Source organism: Hydra vulgaris, chromosome 15 (assembly GCF_038396675.1).
Source record: "Hydra vulgaris chromosome 15, alternate assembly HydraT2T_AEP".
Taxonomy (NCBI): domain Eukaryota; kingdom Metazoa; phylum Cnidaria; class Hydrozoa; order Anthoathecata; family Hydridae; genus Hydra; species Hydra vulgaris.
This window is the reverse complement of record NC_088934.1, coordinates 9,164,830-9,190,552: the sequence shown is the minus strand read 5'-3', so window position 1 is coordinate 9,190,552 and position 25,723 is coordinate 9,164,830. Positions and strand designations below refer to the sequence as shown.

The 25,723-nt window shown below is 28.8% G+C and overlaps 1 protein-coding gene and 1 long non-coding RNA gene across 3 annotated transcripts in view; one reads left to right on the top strand and one right to left on the bottom strand.

Annotated features, from left to right (window-relative positions):
* The window catches only part of LOC136091605 (uncharacterized), a 45,718-nt gene extending 41,215 nt beyond the window's left edge, over nucleotides 1–4,503 (bottom strand). The window contains exon 1 of the long non-coding RNA XR_010644113.1: nucleotides 1,247–4,503. This is a non-coding gene — a long non-coding RNA (uncharacterized LOC136091605). The remainder of the gene's footprint in view (nucleotides 1–1,246) is intronic.
* Nucleotides 4,504–7,853: 3,350 nt separating this feature from the next.
* LOC136092390 (uncharacterized) overlaps nucleotides 7,854–25,723 on the top strand; it is a 34,123-nt gene continuing 16,253 nt past the window's right edge. The window contains exons 1-2 of one of the 2 annotated variants that reach the window (XM_065820527.1): nucleotides 7,854–8,093; nucleotides 20,573–20,629. In XM_065820527.1, the coding sequence (XP_065676599.1) occupies nucleotides 20,576–20,629 (54 nt within the window). In that variant the 5' untranslated portion in view covers nucleotides 7,854–8,093; nucleotides 20,573–20,575. Of the gene's footprint in view, nucleotides 8,094–8,557; nucleotides 8,686–20,572; nucleotides 20,630–25,723 lie in introns of those variants that run through there. The other variant, XM_065820528.1, reaches the window with a different exon arrangement.

Sequence of the window (25,723 nt, the reverse complement as noted above, 5' to 3'; positions counted from 1 at the left end):
TATTAGGACGTTTTATTGTATCGATTTTATTTCATTCTTCTTAAAACTAGCTACCCGAACCTATAAATTACGGGTCTTGGTAAACCTATTCCACATCAACTATTTTTATACATTTTAATATTTTTATATATTCTTGAGTAAACAGAAAAATATTTATATAAAAATAGTAGAAAAATAATATATATATATATATATATATATATATATATATATATATATATATATATATATATATATATATATATATATATATAAGTTATTTAGGTGCTCCCAGAAGTCCTTACGGTCTTATCACAGAGCATTGCGGGAGAGCATTTAACTAGAAGTTCACGCCTCCTTCCATACCAATGTCGTTTATTGGGCTAGAGCTGGCGTTGAACATCGGACCTCTTGGTTCTTAGCCAGAACTCTAACCACTGCGCCACGGCTGCTCATATATATAATCTATAATTATTAGCGGTTTGGCTCTGAGTACCCGTCTAAATAATATTTAGAATACCCGCTTGAAATATGTTGATTAATTACAAGCCGGTGTAAAAAGTTTATATCATGTAGAAATAGACTTAAAAATATGTGTAATAATGGACTTATCATAATTTGTACAATACAGATAATGGTAATTTTTTTCCACACAGACCGTTTCTATACTTATTTTTTATATAGTCGTTATATTTTAATATTATTTAGTACATTTAATATTATTTAGTACATAGTATTGTAAGTAATAAAAAATCAAAATCTTTTAATGTTCAAACTTCTTATTGTAAAAATTTAAAATTCTATAAAAATAACGGGTACTGGCTATAAATTTTTTTCTTTATTAAGTTTCAGACTATGATTTTTCAGACCATCCGCAGCCTATTAGGACTCTCGCCCCGTTAACTAATTTTAAATATGGATGTACTGGAATTCCGTTACGGCCGGAATTTGTGACTTTTAGGTCATTTTAGTTCCGGCCGGAATTACAATATTTCAGGCCGGAATGCTGGAATTTATTTTTTACCTTGACATGTGACACAGGCTATGTAAATTAAATCATAAAATCATTATCTTACAAGGCAATGAAGAACTATTGGTAACCTAAGTAAAAAAAATACAAGTTTCTTAACGAACTTAATGTAATTTTATTTGTAGTAATCAATTATGTAAGGATTTCTATAAGTTTAGGAATATTGTTGTGCAAAAAGAGTTACAATCCAGTTTTGGGCAACAAAATAGCTCATTTTTCATTAAAAATGTTACCTGCCTCTGAGAATAGTCTCATTTTAAATACTTAAAAAATGTATAGGATGCCTAATACAGTAGGTACTTCAATTTTAACCTAAATGAAAAAATAGAAAACGAAGAAATGACTTTAAATATTAGTATAATACAGGTTAAAACTTTCAATAAATAAAATTATAAGAAACAAATAAAAACAACATATTCGTTTTAAATGAAACAGGGCTGGCGTGAGTAGATGTAATAAGTGTGGGGGGGGGGGGGAGGGAGAGGGGAGGGAGGTAGAGGTCCTATTACAACTTACAAAAATATTGCTAGTGGCACAAAGTGCAGCATTTAAAAAACGTGAATTTAATTTAGTCAAAATACTTAGCGTTGTTACAAAAAGGCGATACGAATCGTTATTGCTTTACACTCAGCTAACCACATTGCAAAACAAAATGATGTCTGAAGAGGCTTTTGCATACTTCTTGGATAACAAACTTTCAAGAAGTGTTTATGAAAATTCTCATAAGGAAGCACAATGCAGATTTCTATCATCTACCAATTTTCTAAATAAAAAACGAGTGCTCACCTTCAATTCAAGTTACTGAAACAAAGGCCAAAATTAAACTACAATATCTTATGGATCAAAAAAGGCCAAAGTTTAACTACAAGATCTTATGGATCATATATACAAGACTTGCAAAACTACAGGAAAAGGAAATTTTAAAACATTAAGATGATAAAAAGAAGAATTTGATGAATTAATACTAATTAGTAGTTAGGGTTGGGATTGGGAGTGAGCATCACGTCATTAAAAATACCATCAATAATTCCAATCAAAAAAATCAGCTAGATTCGGATCTATTAATCACAGCAACATCACCTCTTCGAATATATGTACATTTATATTCAAACAATATTTTATGGAATAACAAAATTTATTAGACTCTTTAGACTAATTATACTGGAGTATATAAAGGAAAATAAAGAAGTGGTATTAAAAATTAAGGAGAGTATTAAAAAAAAAAAATTCTTAATTCATATCCTGTTAAAGTTTATCTACTAGAACATAAGTATGTTTTGATGAATTATAATTTTTTCCTTTCTATGTCTGATAGTAAAATCTTAGTTTACATCATGGACACTTTTACGACACAATGTTGTCCGAATTGTCATGCCACACCTAACATGATGAGCAATTTAAAAATCTTTAAAAAATGATGTATTACAGAATGCTTGGATTAGATTTTTTGAATTTATTTTACATATTTCATATAGAATTGGAATAAAAACCTGGAAAGTAAAAAAGGTTTTATAAGATTATTATTTATTCAGAAGAAAAATTATTCATAATAGGATGTTTGAAGAATTTGGTTTGAGATTTGATGAACCAAGAGCTGGCGGATCGGGAATTAGTATTACCAAAAACTTATGCTGACGAGCTTTTTCTGATCCTCTATTACTCGGCAAAATTTTAGAAATTGATGAAGAAATTACTATCAGATAATATAACGTTTTAGTTGCAATCAACTGCAAACACCCATTGATCCTGAAAAAATTTATAAATACTGCAATAACACATATAAGAAATTGTTAGAGACATATGATTGGTTCAAGTCCCAGCTTCCATTTACAAAGTATTAGCATATGCTGGGGAAATTATCATTAATTCACTAGTTCAACTTGGTTTAATGGAAGAAGAAGTAGCGGAATCTGGATACAGAATCTATAAATTTAATTGTGAACACCATACAAAGAAAAAAAGCAAAATGTTTTAAACGTTATAATAAATTTGTTTGACATTTTCATTCGAGTTATACATACTTCTTATCCCCTAATATCGTAAACTTTAAGATCGAAAAAAGTTAAAAGATTGTTAGCAGTTTATAACGGTGATAGAGAAAATTCATCAGGTATGGAATCAGATGAAATTAATGACTTAACAAATTATATTTAAAAGTTAACAACGTTGATGAAAATCTAGAATTAGATATAGATGAATAGAACAATAAAGTTCTAAACTGTATAACCTGTGTAATGTATAACTTCATATTTGTTTGCCTACAATATAAAGTTATTAAAGATATAAACAAAAACCACCTATTTGGTGGTTTTTGTTAATATCTATATAATGGAATGTTCCCAATGTGCAGAGGCGATTCTACGAATAAAGTGAGAGTGGTAGATGGAGGGGGGGGGGGGGGGGAGATCCATAAAAAAAGTACACAATAGTTTACTAAAAAAAACGGTTGTCAAAACTAAAATTCACCCGAATAGCCAACTATACTCCTTAAAAAACCAAGTTTAACTTGAAAATCGTCTTCTTTGGGGTGAGGGGTGCACCTGATGTATATATTGGGTCAAATTGTTTTAGTGTTTCTCCACATGATTTATTTGAAAATGACATTAGAAAACACATTTGATCTGAATATTCTGTAAAATAATCATAAAATAATTTGCTTTATATAATACTTATAAAACACAGACACGCACACAATTGCCCACTTGGCAGATTGGTTGAAAAATACGGTTTACATTTAAATCATTTTAAAGTAAAGCATAATTTTTTAATTTATCAATTTATAATGTCAAAAGTGCTCTAGCAAAGTTGTGGCGAGTGAGACTCAAGCCTTAAAAGCATTTATTTAAACATAGCGGCGGAACTTATGACCCTAAAATCATTAGTTCTTAATTTTTATTGCTGACTATATTTTTAAATAGTTCAAATTTAGCAAAAAAATCTCTTTACTTTTTGCCTTTCATTTTTCAATAACGTCTTAAATCAAGAAAAAATTATAAAATACTGTAAATATTCATTCAAATCTTTTTATATATGACTTTACAGTATTCAGTAACTTGTGGCAAATTTATTAGACATTGAAAAATGCCACATCCCCTTTAGGGATAGGGGTGAAAATTGTGTTTAGCCTTAAACAAAGCTTGCTACTGCAATTAACATCAATATAATAAGGGAATAACAGGATAAAACAATTTTAGAAAATTTTGAAAACAAATTATCATAGTTGCAACTTATAGTTACAATAAGAAAACTCAACAAAATACCAAAAAAGCGTTTTTCAAAGGGGGCTTTCAAATATTTATATAAATTGCTTTACAATACTTTACCATAAAATTGTCCGTAATAACTTTCTAAATAAGACATAGAATTTTACATATTAATAAAATAACTTAACTTTTTTTGCAAGTTTCCTGGAAATTTTCATCCGTAGGCTTTTGTAATGCATCATTAAAACCAAACTCAGTAGTGTTAGCTAACAATACAAATCTATTTCCTTTCAATAAATATATTAAATAACTTTATATGAACGTGAATATTGAACTGAGTAAAGTAAATATTTGGTTTAGGGTAATCGCCTAATGTTGAGAAAACAAATTATACTTTGTCTAAAGTATAATTTGTTTTGTTAAGTAAACTAATTAAAAAGTCAGTATAAAGTTCTTAGGAATTCTTATTGATAGAAATTTATCCTGGTTTCCTCAAATAAAATATATTCATTCTAAAACTGCCAAGACTATTGGTCTGATGTATTGAATTTGCATATACGTTGATATGCAGCCTCAAATTGATATGTTTCGGTCTAAGTCACTGTTACATTAACTGTGCCAATATATATTATAAAATACGCCAATAATATATATTTTTTGAGTCATTATCTGCTTTAACATTCATTTTTGTATTTTCTATCTATTTGTAATTTTTTAAATATATATTAACATTATATTGTGATAATAAAAATGTAATTCTTGTTTTATATTAAACAGAGATAAGAAAAAAAATTATTAAAAACAATATATTTTCATTTATATGACTGAGTGTAAATAGGTTTTAGATATACGTGCGAGATCTAAATAACTTTCTTGCTTAAATTATTTTTAGTTTTTTTGTAGTTTCAATTAATAATTTATGAAGTAAATTTTTAACTGCTTTCTGTTTCAACCGTTTTTACACATTTTAAAATCAACCGATCGTTGACGTTTAAAAATATAACCAACTGCTGACAATTATTGTTTTAATTGGTAACTCAATGTTAAATAATGATCATATGAAAAACATATTCATTTAAAAAAACCTCCATACGTTGACTGATACATAGAGACAATTGTAAAAAAAATTATTACATTAATTAACACTTAGAGGCATGAAAAAGAAATTTGAAAACACTGAAAAAAGCACTCAAAAACATAATGGCCTTGACTCGGGTGAACTATACATTAAATTGTCATAATAACAGTTATGGCTCAATGGTTAAAAAGCAGGCCTCAAAATCAAAAGATTTAAGACTCAATGTCTATTCTGGAGTTATAAAGGAATGCTGCGTGAACTTATTTGTTAAATGCTCTTCCGCAGCACACTTAGACAACTTTTTGGAATTCTAGAACAACCATTATAACCAAGAGTAAAAAAAAAGAAGGAAATATTAATATTAACTCACAAAAATGCAGACATGGGTTGACCTTAAAATTCTGTCAATCAAATCACATTAATTTATGTAAAAAATTGGTATCTAATGCAAATAGATTCATATTTAAAATATGATCGTATTTAAAACAATTTTCAGTCTATTTTATTAAATTAGCATTACTTAAATTCTTTTATACGCAAGTAACTTTAGAAAAAAACTTTAGACAAAAAAAAACAATAGTTTACATAGTTTTTAAGTTTTAAAAAGAAAATGTTTAAAGAATATTTAAAAATTCTTTTAATTATTAATATTTTAACTAAACAATATTTGTATTTATATTTTTAAAAGATGTAGTGTAGATTCAGATAATACGAGCATCTAGGTAATATAAGCATACTAAAGGATTTCTAAAATATGAGTAGCAAGGGCAGACGCAGCATTTTTTAATCTTGAGATAACTATCTTTCAGACATGGAGCAACTCAAAACATTTATATGTTTAAAATTATGTCAAGTAAGAATGCTTTCTAAACAGTTACGACGATTGGACCTGGGATCAAAAAGGCCCTAAAATTTTGGCGACATCTACACCGAACGTTAGAGCTACAAGTTGACAAATATTTTTTTACTATTCTCAAATAAATTTATATTCATCGGTAAATTATAAAAGTCATACAATAATCTCATAGCGTTCAAAAACTATGACTATATAAAATTTAGGCCTCCCTCAAATTGACGAGGGTTTAAACTTATAACTAAGGGGTTCAAACTATATAAAGATTGAACCCCCTAAAAATTGTTCAAACTTCATAAAGTTATAATTTTTGAACGCTAAGAGGTTGTTGAATGAAATTTAGAATTTATCGATAGATATAAATTTATTTAAGAAAAGTAAAATAAAAAATGCATCTGCCCTTGAGTAGTAAAATTCAAGCTTCTTTGTATTTTTTGAATTGACTTTATGTGGTGGTAGAAGGAAGCAGAGTAATTAGTATTGCTTCAATTTGTGTTATTATTATTGCTTGTAATTGGTAACTACTGTATAATTAGTATTGCTTCAAATCAGTATTGCTTCAATTAAAAGTGGCTTTACAGTTTAAATTAAAAGTGTCTTAACATTTGATTTAATAATTATAAGTTTTGTTTCTAACGAATATATAATCCAAAAACTAGTTCTGATTGTCAGGTTTGTATTTATTTATTCGAATTAATGTTATTTTTTGAGTTAAGTACTCATATTATCATTGTCTGGGTAATATGATCTATCTTTGCGTGCATACCAATACTCTTTAATAAACAATACCGATTTTGCTCAATTTGTTTTGACTACAATCCTAAACTTTTGTTTTAACTGTTTCATGAAATACTTTAAAAATTCTCTCTTAAGTATGAAGCAAATCTTGCAAACTTTTTGTTACAATACAACTCCATTTAATAAAAAATACACTGTTTAGTGTTACAAATAGGGAAGACCGGAAGACTTTAGACAGTTTTCACTCTAAATTATTTAGTAACTATTGTAGTAAAGTAGAATAAAATATATCATGTTCTTAAAACGAAACCTTTTGTCCTCTAGCGACATTTGTTCTTATAAATCTATTGAAAAGTTTTTTTTTTTTGAAAGTCTGTCATAGCCACTAGCTTTATCAACTTTTGCTGTATAGTTACGACTTGGTTGTTTTCCGCAACAATTTATAACGTTCAAATTTAATTTGATTGTAGAAGACTTTTACAATTATAAATCTTCTTTCTGGCACATCAAAAGTATCAGTATTTTTGTCATTGAATCCATCAAAAATCTTGAATATTTTAATGTAAAACACTATTTATTATAAAACTGAATTTGTTAAAAATTAAGTTTATGACTCACTGGGTTTTAATTTTTCGATATTCATTTTGATATTAATTTTTTCGATATTCATTTTCGATATTAATTTTTCGATATTCATTTTGGATGAAATAAACAACTAAACTGCAATTTATTTCCTTTTACTTTTAAATATCACCGGTATGAAAGATTTAATACCCTCTAATAAAACTTTTATTAATTATACAAACAATAAACAAAGCTGTCTAATTTTAAAACACAGCAAAGCACGCCATTAAACAGATGCTAGAGTGTTATTGACGGCTGAAATGCGCCAATCTTATTTCAACTATTCATAAAGCAACCAATGAAATAGTGCGTGCTAATACCAATTGGAAAACAATCAAATTTTGTAGTGTCTTCAAAATTGAAATGCAACGGCAGCGTACTTGATACGCCAGCCAATCAAATGGCTTAATTTAAACAGTACTGCAGTTATAGCGTTGGTTCGATGAAGCGAAACTGTCGTTGGTATCGCAGCTGTTTAACAAGTTTTTAGATTATAGTGTTTGCAAATTATCATTGAACCTGTTGAAGGGACTTTTTTTAAAAAGGACCTTATTTTGTATTGGAATAAATTAGCTGAAATTTATATTGGTAAGATCATTGTTTTTCTTGACAACAGTGTGTATTATCCTGATAGTGCATAAGCTATATTTAACTATCTACGCACGATATTTAGCTAACGTAGAAAAAAATGCGTTTTCTATTTTAAGAATATGTCTTCTTTTTCAAATAAAGAAAATGCATTTCTTAATATTTAACTTTTGAAAACCTTTTTATTTTCGTGTACTAAGGTTTTCTATACTAGCATTTTTTCCGTGTTCAACCTAATTTTATTCTTGTTTAAAGCAATCAGTTTAAAAATTTCGTTTAACTAATCAATTTCATAATTGTCAAGTTAATTTTTCTATAACCAATCAACCCTGTAGCCATGTGCAATGTTTGAAATGAAAACGGCAATTTGAAGTTAAACAATCGGTGTAAAAGCATTTATACAACGCTTGACTACGCGTTTGTGCAAAAAAAAAAATTAGCTGCTGCAAATATTGTCTATTGTTGCAAATTTATGCAGAGCTAAAAAGCATAACTTGTTTAGGGGAACTTTGAGCCTGTTTAAAAACTAAATGATTAGGTTTATATGCTAATCATTAAAGAACTTTAACTGAAAAAAGCAAGTCACGTGTTGGTGAGAAACTTTTTAAATCATTTTATTTTATTTTATTTTTTAATGCACTATTTTACAAACACTAATCAATATTTATTAGTATCTTCATTGGTTCTACATCAAAATAAATTTGAACATTATTGATTAGATTTTTTTTAACTAGACATAGTTATAAATAATTATACTTATTTTCAAATCTTTAAATGCTATAAGTTTTAAATTTACTTTATTATCGCATAACTACAACACTATCATTCACTTTTAATAAACAATGTTTGTAATTTTATAAATGAAGATCAAAAAATTCTACTTGTTTTGCAGATGCTATTATTATACAGACCGGTACCCGTAAAACTAAGAAAAATAATCAGAATAGCAAAAAACACGCTTGACAATTAACTATTATATAAGGATTTTAAATGTAGAAGGTTTATATATATATATATATATATATATATATATATATATATATATATATATATATATATATATATATATAATATATATATATATATGTATAAAGATTAAAATAAATATATTGAAAATAGAGATAATATTAAAAAGCATAAATAAAAAAGATTGAATGAAAAAAATATAAAAAAAAACAAGCAGCTAAAAGCAAGTTAAAAGAAGTAGTAATAACATTAGTAACAGTTAAAAAAACATTAATATGTAAAAATAGCTTAGCTTTGCTACCATGAACTTAATTTATGTACATTGTTTATTTTGTTGTGTATTTTTGTGCATAGCATATATTAGCTGTGTATTGTTTCTAACTGTCGTTTATTTTTGTGCATTGTTTATGGATCGTGAATTTCTGTGTATTGTTTATGTTTTTGCCAATTCTATGGTCAAATCGTTTTAAATTTTTTTTTATTTTATGGTTAAAATATTTCAAAGCATAACTTCAGATTTTGAAGATAACATGCACATAAAAGTATATTAAACAATTTATAAAAAATGACTTGAACAGTTTATTATAATTTTAACGTCAATTAAATTTCTAATTTTCTTATATTAGACAATGTATAATATAAGGTAAACAAATAAACTTAAAGCATGTATAATATACATGCTTTAAGTTTATTTGTTTACTTTATATGTTATCATCTTTGCAGGGCCGTCCCGAAGAGTTCTTAAAGAAAGAGAGAGGGGGGGGGGGAGGCGAAGAAACTTTATTTTAGCGACTAAGACATTAAAAAAAAAAAAATTATAAAAAATAATTTTGAAGTTGTAAACCAGGATGGTCAGCGGGTGGCAGCAATATCAGGATAAATTGGCAAAGGAAAAAGGAAGGGGTGCAAAACAATATTTTTTTTTTATCCTTTCGTGTTTATGGCAACCTGTAATTAGGTTCCCGGAAAGTCATTTAAAATAAAAAGAAAAGCCTAGTTTCCCCATTACTCTGGAGTTGATGAGGTGTAGGGCAAGGAAACAATATCAAAATATTTTTTATTACTTGTTTAGTCTTTAAAAAAATACAAAAAAAAACTATTGACTGTTATTATAACAATTATAATTCACGCACTCTTTCCTTTCTTTTTTTCAATTTTCTCATCAAAAAGTGAGCATGTGAAGCTAAAGTTTAATTTGCTTTACAGTCTACACCGACTCCTTTAAAAGGCCTTTGTCACCTAACCAAATGTTTTTCATTATTGAAAATATATGCTCTACAGGTGCAGATGTTCCTTGCAGTAAGTTTTACCAGATTAGGTACATCAATTTATTTCTCTTGCAAATGCTTCAATAATTGAATTTAAATAATAGGCCGATTTGTCAACATAGGCGATTTGGATCTTCAACTAACTCCGTTTTTGATGCAAAAAAAGTTTTTACACTTAAAACTTCATTAAAAAGACTGTCAATATTAATTTTTTTTTATCATCTGAACCATGTATGTTGTTTATAGCTTCAGGAGACCGTTCACTATTCTCTCAATTTAGTACGTGATCAAGTCAAATCCTCGCGAATATCCCAGCACCGCCATAACTGCACTCCTACAGTTCATTGTCAAATAAAATTTCTATTCATCCTTTTCTAGAGACAAGATTTTAATTTTTTTAGTTTTAAAATAGTGTCTGTTGCATTTGCCTGATTTTTTTTCATAACTAACACAGTTTTTTTTTTTTAATTATTTAGTTTTCCATGCACAAAATAAGACTCACTTGTATTACTTTAAAAATATTCTTGGAAATTACGTAGACAGCGTAACTAATTAAGAAGACAGTTCTCAAGAGTTCTCTCTAGTTTCTCTAATAACAGACTTAAGTGCTTCTTATTTAACCAAGGTGTTTTCAACTGCGGCAATAGAGAAAGAAATCTAGTACATCTATACTGAATTATTATTCTATTTTCCACATCTACAAGTTTGCAGAATTTCTTAAATTCAGTTACTCAATCTGTGTAGACATAAAAATATTTGTGTATTAAGAACGCCTAAAATACACTAAGCAAAGCCTATGCACTAAAAAAAGCCTCAATTTTGATTGGTAGACCATATATGGCAGGTTAAAGTGTATTGTGCACAATTTGTGCACCACAACCAATGTCAATAATATTAACACCAAGTTCATGTTTGAGTCTATTGTAAAAGCTATATTTACTTCTTCTATGAACTCCACTGAGTAGAAATGTACTTATTCAAAAAAAATATATAAAATTTAAAAATAAAAAAAAATATAAAATAAAAAATACAAAGTATATATATATATATATATATATATATATATATATATATATATATATATATATATATATATATATATATATATATATATATATATATATTATATATTTACGAACAATTATAACACTTTTGAAATGTACACGACAATTATATAGCTGAGTTGATGTAATTTCATGAAATTGTAAATATTTATTGTTTTAGAAATTAAAATTAAAAAAAAAAAAAGTGTATTTGCTCAGGTAGTTTGTTCCAGAATTTTGCTGATCTATTATATATTTGATTATGTCTTAGAAGGCAATTCGCGCCTTATTTTAAGGCGATGACTACGAGACAAGGAATTAACAAATTCTAGTAGATCTATATCATTAACTATATGAAAACAATGTAATAACTAGAAAATTTGGATTACTTTGTAGGTGCAGAAATTCAAGTGATGTCAGATTTTGTTTTTTTATTCTTTTCGCTGTTCGGAAAATGTTTCAATTTGGGAGCCCATTTTGTTGCTTTGCGTTAAACAGATTCAACCAGAGCTATATCAGTTTTTAAATATGAAGCCCACGCAGAAACAGCATATTCATGGTGTGGTCTTATAAACACTCTATACAACTTGAGAGCCATATTTTCAGCAATAAAATTGAATGTCCTTTTTTGCGTACCAAGAATTAGTTGGGGTTTAGAGGCAAATGCTTGAATATGTGAGAGGTCACCTAAGGTTAGATGCAAAAATGATTCCAAAATCAATTTCTTTAGTCAAGACTGCTAATCCTCATAAATATACTCTAATAATCACTAATAATCCTCATAAATATACAAATAAAAACACATCCAATTTAAAAATCGTTAATATAAATGAGAAAAATAAGTGTTTCTAATATAGACCCTAAGGGGACACCAAATGCTATATCTAGTAAGTTTGTAAAAAAGGATACATCAATTTGCACAAACTATTTACGATTGCTTAAATAGCTCTTTAGAAAATTACCACAGGTCCCATAATTTTTAGGCTTTTTTTAATAAGGATCTCATGATCTATCATATCAAAGGTTTTTGATAGATCAATAAATACTCCAAGAGTAAATTGTGATTTTACAAATGAATCTGCAATACTTCTTGTCAAATGAAGTATTGCGTGTTCTGTGGATTTATTCTTTTTAAATCCATATTGAAATATATCAGGAAATATTTTTTGTTTTATTGAACAAGAATTATGATTAATGAATTTACAAACAAAAGCCTAAAACCATTTCCCAACATGGCTAGTTGATAAAACGAATATTTCAAGGAGCTCATTATTATTGGACATTAAACAATGATTGCCAACTTGTTGTGCAAGTATATTTTACACAGAATACTTTCAATCGTTTTGGCTTTTTTTCAACCACTTAAAGTCAATGGCAATTAGGGATAAAGCTCTGGAAAAACTCCTTTAATCACAAAGGATAAAACGCACAGCATTATACCAGCATCCCATACACAAGAAACTATTATAAGTGATTGGAAAAAAATAGTCAATCATATTGGTTACAAAATTTATTTTGTCAACGATTTGTGTTTCTTTACTTTTATAATACGACATGTTAGCGTTGTTAATTTGAAATTTAAGTCGACAAGCAAAGTTTAATAAGTTTGATAACCATTCAGGTGAAGAAATGACTAATCGAGCATATATCTTGAAAAGATACCTAAGAACCCACAAAATTTTGAATTTAAAATTTTATGGACGGGGTTATAATGTTACTAGCGTTGGGAGTAAAGTTATAAGTAGTCTACGAATCTATGTTAAATTCAACTAAACGCTGAACATGGGCACCGTAGCAATCATTATCAAAATTTTTAAAAAAGTATTGTAAACAATAACATATGTTCCGAAATTTTCAATATGTATTTATAAACTTTATTGCCAAAAAAAATCATTAAAACAACTCGAAACTTGAGCTAATGATGAAACTTATTGTTTTGAAAAAGTTTTGAAACACAAAATACAAACAACATTATTTTGATAGATCCAATAATTGCTTTTGGATGCATAAACCGGTCTGTATTTTATGTAAAATTTAGGCTAGGTAAAATTCAACTAATATATTAACTATTACGTAAATGAAATTAACTAGAGTTTTGACAAGTTTAAAGCTCCTAATGTGATTGTTTAAATCACTAAAATTATAACATATGGTCCATCGAGACATCCTATTTTGTAGTTCAAAATATTTTAAAGACCTCTATATTACACAGCAAAGCTGCAATTTTTGTTAAGAAATATTAATATTTGTGTTAAGAATAATATTAATATTATCATGATGTAATTATAAAACTAATAATAATATTATGTTTAGAAATATTTTTCTTAAAACAAGAAACTTTTTTTTTTTTTTAAGAAAAGAAAAGAAATAGATTTCTTAATCATGGGCAATGGATTACGATTTTGCTTTGAATCTTAAAACAAGAAAATTCTTGTTTTAAATAATAAGTTTATTTAAAAATGGATGATGGATTTACGATTTTGCTGTGTAGAGAAAATAAAAAATAGAAATTCAAAAAGTTAAGTTAAAACTCGCGTTAACAAAGCAATTACGTTAATCGTAATTGCATCGTAAAATCGGAAAAACGCAATCACGTTAACAAAGCAATCAACAAACAACTTTTATATTTCAAATTTGTGTTATTTTTATAGTTTTTTAGGACGAATATTTTTGTAACAGGTATACTGCGGAAAAGTATTTATAAAGGAAATGCTTTGCTGTTTTATTATATTTAGTTTTTATGACCTGAGCATAAACGGTTAAGTTTATTAAGTTTATCAGGTCATAAAAGTTACCATTTAAAACAATGCACCGCGAGTAATTTAGCATGATTACTATATGTTTAAGTCCATCAATTAAATTTTTAACTATATTAGAATAAGAATTTTTGCAATAAGTTGTAAAACTGAAATCCAAGAGACGGGTATAGGGAGATGCTACTGAAAAGAATTGCCATGGATCGAGGGTCTTCTCCTTAAAGTGCATGGTATTAGGGCTCTAAGGTTTTAAACAAAGTTCTAACTTTTAGGGGTGGCATACGTACCTCATGTTTTAAATGTATTTTTGGTTTAAATATACAGCATTTTGCACTTTTTGCTTTAATATTTATTATTGTCTAAATTAGATTTTGTGTATCTTGTCTAACATGTAGATTGCAAGCAAGCTACAGGTTGATGTTAAAAAAATGTTGAAAATTTTGTGGCAACACAATTTTTAATTTTTTATCAACTTTAATTTAAGTAAATAAAAGCACCTGTAGAATTGTAGAATCATTCTATATTCATTTTCCTATTTTTTATGTATGCATTAAAATAGAGATGGTGAAGGTGCGTTGTCTCCCCTTTACTATAAACTTTGTTCCTGACAAAAAAAACATGCAGGAAATTACTTTAAAAATACCACTTTGATTCCCTTATAGAACTATAAAAAATAAAATAAGTTTTGTTTGAGTTAGACCTAGACCTGTTTAATTGCATCTTGACTGCAGTTTTCTATTACACCTAAATTTTTCACAATATTCTTTAACTCGCAGCATACCATGATCTACTGTTTGACGTTTAGTCAAACAGTAGATCAATAATATTTATCAAAACACCAAGTGTTTACAGCAGCCAAATCGGCTTTTTTTAAACTTGAATTTTTTTATCTGTCAAAGACTTTTTATACTCTATTATAGAACCTGAGCAGCCGCCTATATTATGGAACCTTGAGCAGGCGTAGCGCAGTGAAAAGCGCGTTTATCTCAGCAGCTACAGATCCGTGGTTCAACGCCATCACCCAGCGGCACAGAACGTTTCTAGACGTCTTAAGGACGTCCAACGGATATGTGACGTCCACAAGACATCGTATAATACCCTAAGAACTTCTCGGGGCATCTAAAATAAAAAAATGAAAATAAAAAATAAAAAAAACCTGTGTAATGTTAAATCTCAATAAAGTGTTTGGAATTTATTTCATTTTTAATTCAATTAAAGGTTTGAAAGTTTTAAATGTGTACTAACTAGTGACGGAACGACATAAGATATAGTAGAACCCCGTTAACTCGAACTCTGAAGGGGTATATATATAATTACAAATTTTGCGTATGTCTGAATTAAGCGAAGCTTTCTTTATGTTGGACTTATTGAGATTTCCAAACTTAATAAATGTTCTTCCTTGAAAATGTTTTATATATATAGTTCTATACAGTTCTATATTCATATGTACAAAATATTTATATATTGAATCAATATATAAATCTCTATTTCAATATAGATTTCTTCATCTGCCATCACTCCTCCCATAACCAAAACGTTCTTCATTGTCATCAATTTTAAACATATTTTCGTAAGTAAAATCATCCGAAACAAAATCATCATCACGCTGACGTAACTAATCAATTGAATTTTTTGATGCAGGAAAGTATTCATCATCTTTGTCTTATATTTCTAATCTTTCCTTAAGTCCTGTTTCGTAGAAGCAGGTAATAATAGTGGTTTCTTAAACTTCATACCAAGAATAAACAAGCATTTTCATAGCATCAAGTATGAAGATTGAAGACATTTGTTTTCTGTTATCAATAGCATTTATGATCTTGTTAACTAAATTAGTTCGGTACTTGCACTTCAACGAATGTATGACTTCTTGATCCATCGGCTGCAAATATGAAGTTGTGATTGGGGAAAAAAGTAGAGTGTGAACGATTTATAATTCTCAAGATACGGATATCAATAACTAATGCTATTTTACGACCTTCGAATGCAAAATTTATTTCGTTTTCTCTGACCCACTCCTCAAATAGTTCAGAAGCCATCCAGTTCTATTTTGGCGCGCGGTAACGGCATCGAGTGCTTCTAATTCCTTTGAAACAGCGGAGTTTGTTTTATTTCCCAATAATAATATCCATTTCCAAATAGTTGTATCTTGTGATTCTCACTTCTACTACATTTCTTATTTTGCAAATGTAAACTTTTTTTGGAAGTGTTTTATAAAACAAACCAAACTTATCTGCATTGAATATGTAAAGCAAGTTGTAACTAGACGATGTCGGCCAAAATGTTTCCCTTCAAGGTAAGCGGTCATTTCATTGATAATCTACACCTATAAAAAATAATAAAAGCAAAATATTGCTTTTAAAAGTTTATGCTGATTTAGCATAAACTTTTATAAAGTTTATGCTAAATCAGCATAAACTTTACTAGCTACGGTTTTAGGACTTTATTTGGTTTTCGTGGTTTCATGAAGTGCATGGTAACGAGCCGACTGCATTTTAATTGGAGTTTAAACAAATCAAATTTAAAAAATTGGATTGTTAAACTATTGATTTTGGACAATGGAATAAAAATGAGAGTACTACGATTATCATTATAAATGAAAAAGTAAAATGATAAAATACCTGATATTATTTTAAATGAGGCATTGTTTATTTTAATCTATCTAATTATCCATCGGATGCTCGACAGTTGTCACAACCAAGCTTTTTGCAAATGCAAAGCTTTGATTTTGAAAATGGTTCCAGACACAGAAATATTTTGGTGTCTGGTGTTTAAAAGCCACATATAACATGCTTTATCTATATCCTAATTTATCCTAATTTAAGGAGACTCGCATCCACACTTTTTTTGCAGAACTTTCTTTTTTTTTTCCACTTCTGAATATATAGTATTTTTTCATTAAACCATCCAGATGCTTGCTTGGGAATGCCATATTTCTTTGATATAGATACAGATGATTTTCAGTTTTCGAGTTCTTTTAGTATTATGTATTTTTCTTTTCGCCGCTTTTGACATTTTTAATAAACAAAATTTAATCGAAAATTAACCGAATCAAAGATATAAATGAAAATGTTTAGTTTGTTAAGTTATATTTGACACAAAATTATTTAACTTTTGCGTTCGAAGTTCAAAAGTAAGAACTTGAACGTTAATAGTTTTGAATTTTAACTGATATTTTGAATTTTAAATAAAAAAAAGTCATTAATAAACAGAACTCAATCGAACCTTAACCGAATCGAAGATATCAGTAAAAATGTTTAGTAAATCTTTACTTCAAAAATTTAAGATTATTTGCTTTCGACTTTTTTTTGTTATCTTTTAACTTTTTAAACAGACGGATTTTATGATCAGGGGCCATCCATTTATTACGTAAACAAAAATCTCCAGATTTGGACCCCCTCCTTCTCCTTGTTGCACATCGTATACTTTTATACACCCCCCATCCCATGCGTACGTACGTTTAGTGGTCTTACCCCCTCCCTACCTCTCGGTACTGCCACGTCAATTTTCTGTATTTGCGTACATAGATTTTTTGGACCTTCCACCCTTTCCCCACCCCCCTTTCCTCCGATGGACTCGTACACAAGTTCCTCAACTTGGAACACCTCCTCCCTCTTCTGTGCGTAAGTAATTTATGGATGGCCCCTCATTGATATTACCTGATGAATAATGCTTACAAACGTAAACAATGTATTTCTTTGTGATGTAATCAGGGCCATCTCAAAGAGATCTTAAAGGAGGGGGGGGGGGGGAGGCGATGTATCTAATTTTTCCGAGTAAAGCCTACAAACATTTTCTGCCGACTAAGATCTATAAAAAAGAACGGTCCTCGTCGGCTAAGATTTGCCGACTGCCAATTACAGATCCAATTTTGCCGACTAAAAAAATTCCTTGGGAGGAGGGGGCAGTTAGACACCCTCCTTCCTGGGACGCCTCTGGATGTAATGTGCACAAGCTAGAAATCTGTTAAATGATGTTTAGTCAAACACAAGGTCTTTTACTTTGTCAGAAATATGAATCTCTATTTTTTCTAAGCTAGAACTGTAACACATTCTGTCGGTATCAATTCTAGTTTTTGCTTTCAAGGATAATCTTGCCATCAAAAAGGATAACTTTTTTTAGGAAAATAAAAAACCGCTCCATGATTTAAAACTCTATTCTGATTTTATCTGATTCCAATATTACAAATTTTATTGTTTATAATTAAAAAAAAACTCTGAACAAAAAAGCTCAGATCTCTTCTTTTAGATCTTAGAATTATAAGATCATTATAAATGATCTTAAAACTCAGGTCTTAACCTAAACAAGCAGGAATATGTTTTTCTTATGTTTTCTTCAGATTTTTCTATATCTCAGATAATCTTTAAGAGTAACAAAATCATGATTCTTACAAAGACAAACACTTTTTCACTTGTATTTTACTTGTCTTTCTTACTGTTATTCAGCGTGGTTCTTATCCGTGGTTATTCCAGTGGTTAATAAGTTACTAATCCACTTTACTTCTACCTATATAGTATTCAAAAGAAGTTTAATTAAGTAAAAAACCTTTACGGTTTGTCATATAAAGAATATAGCTTTTAAAGGAAAGTAAAAATGTATACATTATTGCTTTCCTTAAAAAAGTAAATATATGTATACAAATGTATAGATTTTGGTCAATTAAGCCATATATAAAAAATTTGTTAATAAGAATGTTGGTTTTCATTAAAAAGTGTGTTTTAATTTACATTTAGATTGTTTAGTAAATTTTAATTTACATAGATTATTTCGATATGGTTTATTTGCCTAAGAAAAAAACAAGCCAATTCTACGCTTTTTAAAAATTAAACTTTATTTCTTGCAATGTGGTGTTTTTATTTCTCATAATTTCATAACCATCATGAAAAAGTTAATCAAAACAGAAAAACGTAGCTCGTGCAGCAGTACCATTGCTTTACGTTTTCCTCTTAAACAGTCACGTTAGTGAAGTCAGATTTATTTGTTTTATGTCTTTTTTTTTTAAGCCAAAGTGCCTCAAAAAGTAACCAGCATAAATCTATTATTCCAAAAACAATTTTTATTTTAAATTTTATTTATATCAATTTTTATTTCAAATTTCTTATTTTTTCCGTGCTATAACCTTAGTTAAACTAAAAATGGTAGAAAGATAAGCATAATTATAGCTTGACGTTTACAGACATTAAGGACGGGGGAAGTTTGGGCAACTGAATTATTCAGGAAGTTATTTAAATAGCTTCTGACAATCATAAAACTATATGGGGAGTCTAGGCTAGAATATATATATAGAAATATATAGGGAATCTAGAAATATATAGGGAATCTAGGCTAGAAAAATGGCTCAAATTAAATAACTTACATGGCTTATAATTGTGAAAAATTAAATAATAAAATTTAAAAACATATCAATTTTATTTTGGATCGCTGCTCATTATAGAAAGATTGACCTTAACAAATATTAAAACTATGCCTCTTTGGTACTTTCTGTCTGTAATAATAATTTGGCTGTGTTGAAAAAGTGAAAAATTCGCATCATTTTTTTTGTTTTATACCTAGGCACATATTAGGGGGTGTTTATGCACGATAAGAAAAAAAAACGATTCAATTTTATTTAGTTTATAGTAAACTACAGCCATTTCAATAGTTTAGAGTGTTTTTTTTTTATAATAAAAAGTGATTTTTCAAATTTTAGATTTTGACTATTTTTTTACCTTTCTTAGTCACTGTGCGGCGACTTAGTATGATAAATTTATTTTTTAAATTTACGTAACACTGGCATCACTCTGCAACGTGGAAGCGGCGGCAGAGGTACAAAACTGGTATTTAGAAATTCAAGTTTTGTAAAAATTTTTTATGCTTTGTTTAATTTTATACATAGTCTAATGTGTATTAACTATAATTTTTGTTTATTAAAAATTACATTGATAGTTATAAATTTTATACATTTTGTCTATTAAAGTTTAGTAAATAAATTTAGTTGAATCGGTGTATTAAAGTGTTCATCCATCAACTTATATAGCCTTAAGCGCAGCGGGGTACACATACATTGACAGATATAAGGATAGGAATAATAGGTGCATATAAGTATAGATTGAGGGTTTTGGTTCGGGCAGACACTCTTAATAAAAAACAACAACAACCAATTAGGTATCGCAATCTTGACTTTAAATTAAATAAAAGCAATGGTACCGTTGGTGCCAAGCAACAGCGATAGAAAAGTTCAGTTTTTCAAACTTTTATTTATTTATATTTATTATTTATATTTTATTTATATTTATTTCAAACTTATTTTAATTATACTTTAATAGTATAAACTTTACTTAAAAAAAACACCAGATTACAAAAGATTATAAATTAAAAAAAAGCTGATAAATTTTATAATGATTATTAAAAAAACTAACGATGTTGATGCTTAATTTTTTTTGAATTTCAATAAAATAATTATTTTTTAGGGAATGAAACCATTGCTAAGGAACGTGCTACTTGCTTTCAACTGTATACTACTTGTTGTAAGTATTTTATTAAAGCTAAAAAAATTAAAGAAATTAATGTAAATGAATAATCGACAGTAAATAATTAATAAGTAAATAATTGACATCTATATTTCTATGTTTTACAAATGCTTGATCTAAATTGCTTTAAGGTATAAAATTTCCAATTGAGTTTAGTTAATTATTTAGTTTAGTTAATATAATCTTGACCAGAGTTGTCAACAAGGCTTTATTTAGCAAAGGCCAAGAACAACTGTTGCAAGGTAAAATGTTGCAACTGTTGCAAATGTTGCAATGTTGCAAATGTTGCAACTGTTGCAAATGTTGCAAATGTTGCAATGTTGCAAGAACAACTGCTGCAAAGTAAAATGTTGCAACTTCAAGAACACCTTGCAGCATAAGGTAATTTCACAAAACAATACCATATACTGCAACACTGAATCCCAGATCATATGTTGCAAAATAATTTTAAAGAATAACCATATTGAAAATATTTTTTAGGTGCTAATAGAAATATTGTTAGTATGAAACGAAGCTTTTTTTGTTTATTATGAATTAATTCTAATTTCGTTTACAATGTATTTTAGTAATTAGTTATAATTTATTAAATTTGGTAGATGACTTGTTCCCACAAGCTTACCGTAACTATAGTTACTATAGTTGTTTTGAGATACTACCCGGTGAGAAATCGGCTTGCGAATAGCTAGCTATAATTGTAGCGATAAAGACAGCGATTTGGCCACGAGGATCGCAAGCCTTTTAAAGTTAGCGAAAATCTATCGATATTTGTAAAGATAAAGACAGCGATTTGGCTACGAGGATAGCTAGCCTAATAAGCCAAAGACCCACTAGCTATTATAGCAAGCGTCATATCGTAATAAAATCGCTCTCTAAAAAATTTTGATATATAGCTATCAACTAGCTATAGATGTGTAGATATTTGTAGCTAGCTACAAAGCCACGATAGCTAGTGACTCATTGCTAAAGACAAGACTAGCGAAAGATTGCTAAAGTTTAAAGTTCAACAATTCTCATAATTATAATAGACTCAAAAAAAAAATCGAATTTTTAAAGATGTTAAAGACATAAGGAAAAAATTATATGAGGAAAAAATCGCTTGAAATCGCTATAAAGCTAGCTAATCGCTAGCTTATTTCCCACCGGGTATTTAGACTATTAATAAATAAAGTAAATAAATATTAATAAGTAATTATATATTTTAATTAATGATTGCTTTTGAAACTTTATTTTAGTTTATGCAAGATTATGCTTTTTGAAATTTTATTTTTGTTTACGTATGTTTATGCTTTATGAAATTTTGATTATATTAACATTTCATCGAGAAATAAAAAAGTTTAATGGAGAACATTTATTTTATTTTTTTAAGGACTTATTTTGCTCTTCATAAATAAAATAAATTGCAGATGACATTGTTGATATCAACCAAATTAATTTTTTAAGTAAAGACCAGAAATATACGGGTGATAATATCACATCGGATTATTCACCTTTTTATGGGCTCCCATAAAGTTTAAAAAAGTATCAAAAATTTAAAAAAATTCAGTTAAAAGTATATAAACTAGTAGAATAAAAAACTGATATTTAGAAACATCTGATATTTATAAACAACTGATATTTATAAAAAAAGTAAATTATTTGCACAACTTCAAAGATACTTTGGAATAACTGTAAATTAAAGTATATAAAAGTTTAGCAATTATATAAACTAAACAGGCCCGCACAGAGCCTTTGTGGTACTCAGGGTCAATTTTTGTTCGGTGTCTCTGTTTATCGTCGGTATGTCTATAATCACATTACAATTTATCGAAAACAATAAATGTTTTTGTATCAACTATCGCTGCATATAAACACTCTATATTTGAACTTGATTATGTACGATAAAACGAAAATACAAATACTATTTAAAATGAATGGAATTATATATTTCATCAATAAAATACTAATTATGAAGACCAGATCACACTATCACAGATCACAGATCACAAGACACGCAGATCACACTAATTTTTCAGGCTTTATTCTTTGCAAGACTAAAGAAAAAACATTTTCGTACAATAAAGTCTTGGGAAGGTTGTTTTCAATTGAAACCGCCATAAGGTTTATAAGGCGTTCTTCAGTCATTGTTGATCACAAGTTTAGTGAAAGAGCGCTCTCCTTCAGCCACTGAAACCGGGATTGTATTAAAAATGCGAAGCAAAATGCAAATCAAAGGAAATATTGACTGAAGACCTTTCTGGTAGATTCTGTTGAGCAACTTGATAGAAAAAAGAGATTATATTTGTCCAAAAGGATTTGATTGCTGCTGAACATTTAGATGATAGATTTTTTCAATCAATTACTCTTCTTTTACATTACTAACGTAGAGATTTGCCAGGACTTTGCATTTTTCTTTTTAAATAAGTTTTTCTTCATCACTAGAAGGAGATAGAGAACACCATATAAACAAAAACATATCCGTCGTCTTTTGAGCTGTATCCATTCTGTATCTTATCTGCTGGAGCAGCTTTTCGAGAGCAACATTAATTGCGTTCACCTCAAAATCCTTTGATTCGTCTTCGTGGAAGTAGGCTGTGTTCATTGACTCGCCGTGAAGTGTTTTTCTTTCCATTGCCCTCTTCTTAACAAAATCATTTTGAAACCCAAACGAAGCTAACCCCAATGCAACCAGTTACACTTCTTGGAGGATTTGGGGCTAAGATGAACGATTTGGTCAAGATAATCGATTAGAGTCCTTAAAAACTTTGTCTCATCATCCAAAGAAATGCTTTCTGATCGAAGAAGGAGGCAGACATCGTTGACACATAGGAGAGTCTTGAGTCATAAAAAAGTCAAGACAATGAATTAAAATGATTGAATCCACTTTTTAAATGCCTTATCTAAAGTTAGTTAATGATCTTCTTAATCCAGTTCTTCAAGAAGTTTCAAGGACTTCAGTATTTCTTTTGATCGTTTCAATAATGGCCAGACAGCCTCTGTGCGTACACTCCATCTTGTTTGGGACCTTTGGTGAAGGGTCTAGTTGCCTTAGTCAAAATTTTCCATGCTACTACTCAAAAGGTTATACAACAGCTGAATGTTGCTAAAACAATAGAGGATTCTGCAGAATGAATGCCAGCAAGATTGAGACTATGCGCACTGCAAGGCATAAACAAAGCTTGAGGATTTTTCTCGAGAATGATAGTCTGAACTCCTTTGTATACTCCGGGCATATTAGCCCCCTTTTCATAGCCCTAGCTCCTAGGCTTTGATCCAAAACAACTATATTCAGCTTCGCAATGTCAGAACCCTTTTTTTCCTCCAGATTTTCTACCTTCAAAAAAGGCTCTTTTACTATCCATTGGTTGTCAGATCCTAAGCGGACAAATCGAGAAACGAAAGTGATTTGCTTCGTATGAGACGCGTCCAGAGTTCCATCAACAATAATAGAAAAATAAATGGCTGTATGGATCCCTTCAATAATAGCAGCGAAAACAGTTTTATGACATGTCATAATGAACCCATTTTGACTTCTCTAAATCAAATAGTGCGCTTTGATTCTTGTTCCTTGTTTTTGGTGTCGAGAAACTTCTAGATGGAACTGAAGTGTCTCATTGTGTTTTCCCAACAACTCTCACAATGAACCTACACAAATATGAACATATTATTGAAATAAAGATTACATTTAGATTAATATTCCAAGCAACATTAAAATTATTTTATGAACACAAACTGCTAACACATCACGAAAACTTAAAATTCTCAAAGCTAAATGAATAGTGACGTCCATGACGCAGCGTAAAATTTCATACCACTTAGATGCCTCATTTCTGATTTTTCAAGACTTCAAAAGCTGATTTCCAGACGATGTAGTGATTTCTGTGTTGAACATTACACTGGTGGCTTTTAATCTTTTCTCCTAGCTTGCGCCAATTATCTTTTATTCTACATCAAGAGGAAAGACTGAAATCCAAGGCCAAAATTATGCTTATTTTCCAAAAAAAAGCAGGGAAAACAAATGAAAGCTTTTTCAGTTCCACTCCAGATAAGCCAGCCTCTGTTAATCTTCTCTCCCTTGAAAGAAGCTTCGTAAAAAATGGAAGCAGAAACTTTTTTGTTTGTAGAACCTCTAGGAAAAAGTGCCGGATTTTAAGGTGGTCTATTTAGTATGACTAGATCGCGTTCGACTTTGGATAAAACCCTCTTCCACAAAGCGGGGTCGTTTCTAACTGCTTGATCACTCAATTGAATTGCCTCTTGATCCTTAATTAAAAAAAACATTTGAGAATTTTGATACGTTTTTAATATCTGCAGATATTAAATGATATTTTTTTTAGAATCTGCAGATATTAAATGATAAGTTTTTAGAAAGTGCAGATATTAAATATGTTTTTAATATCTGCAGGTTCTTCATAAAATAAGAATGCGTCCCAAACTCACCTGATTATCATCTTCTTCTTCAAAGACTTTTGAAAAATTTGAAGGGGAAGTTGGCTTTTTTGGACTCAAGGGTTTATCAACGCTGTTAGTAGCATGGTTCGTCTAAAAAAAGTTGTTTGAACAGTTTTGAAATGAAATTATGAATATAAGATAGTGAATAAAAAATAAAGCTGTTAACATATGTCTTGACTACTTGGTCGGACGTAGAGTTATTAGATGCCTATTTTTTTTGAATTTTATCGAAGTCATGCTCTTCCAGTGTACGTTTGTTCTTGTATTCTTTACTTACAACTTTTCTATAGTTTTTTTCTGTCTTGGACCCTGTAGCATGCTTTCGAAAACTTTATATGACGTATTTACTCTAAGATGTGTGTTACTTATTTTTAAATAAAATATTTATTTAAAAATAAGTTAAAAATAATTTGTTTTGAAACCGAAATGATTTTTATGTAGAGTTTAATTTTCAAAGAAATTAAAGCGAAAAAGAATTAAATGCAGTTTCACAATATCAAATTAATTGAATGAATTTATTGAGAAAAAATGTTTTAAAAGTGTTGGCATGAGAGTAATTTAACTGATTTAACAATGTAACATAACATTGATAATGTTTTAAAACAAGCCTTTTCTTTAGCTAAGTGTTATGTAATTCGAATTTTAACTACATTTGAATTGGAG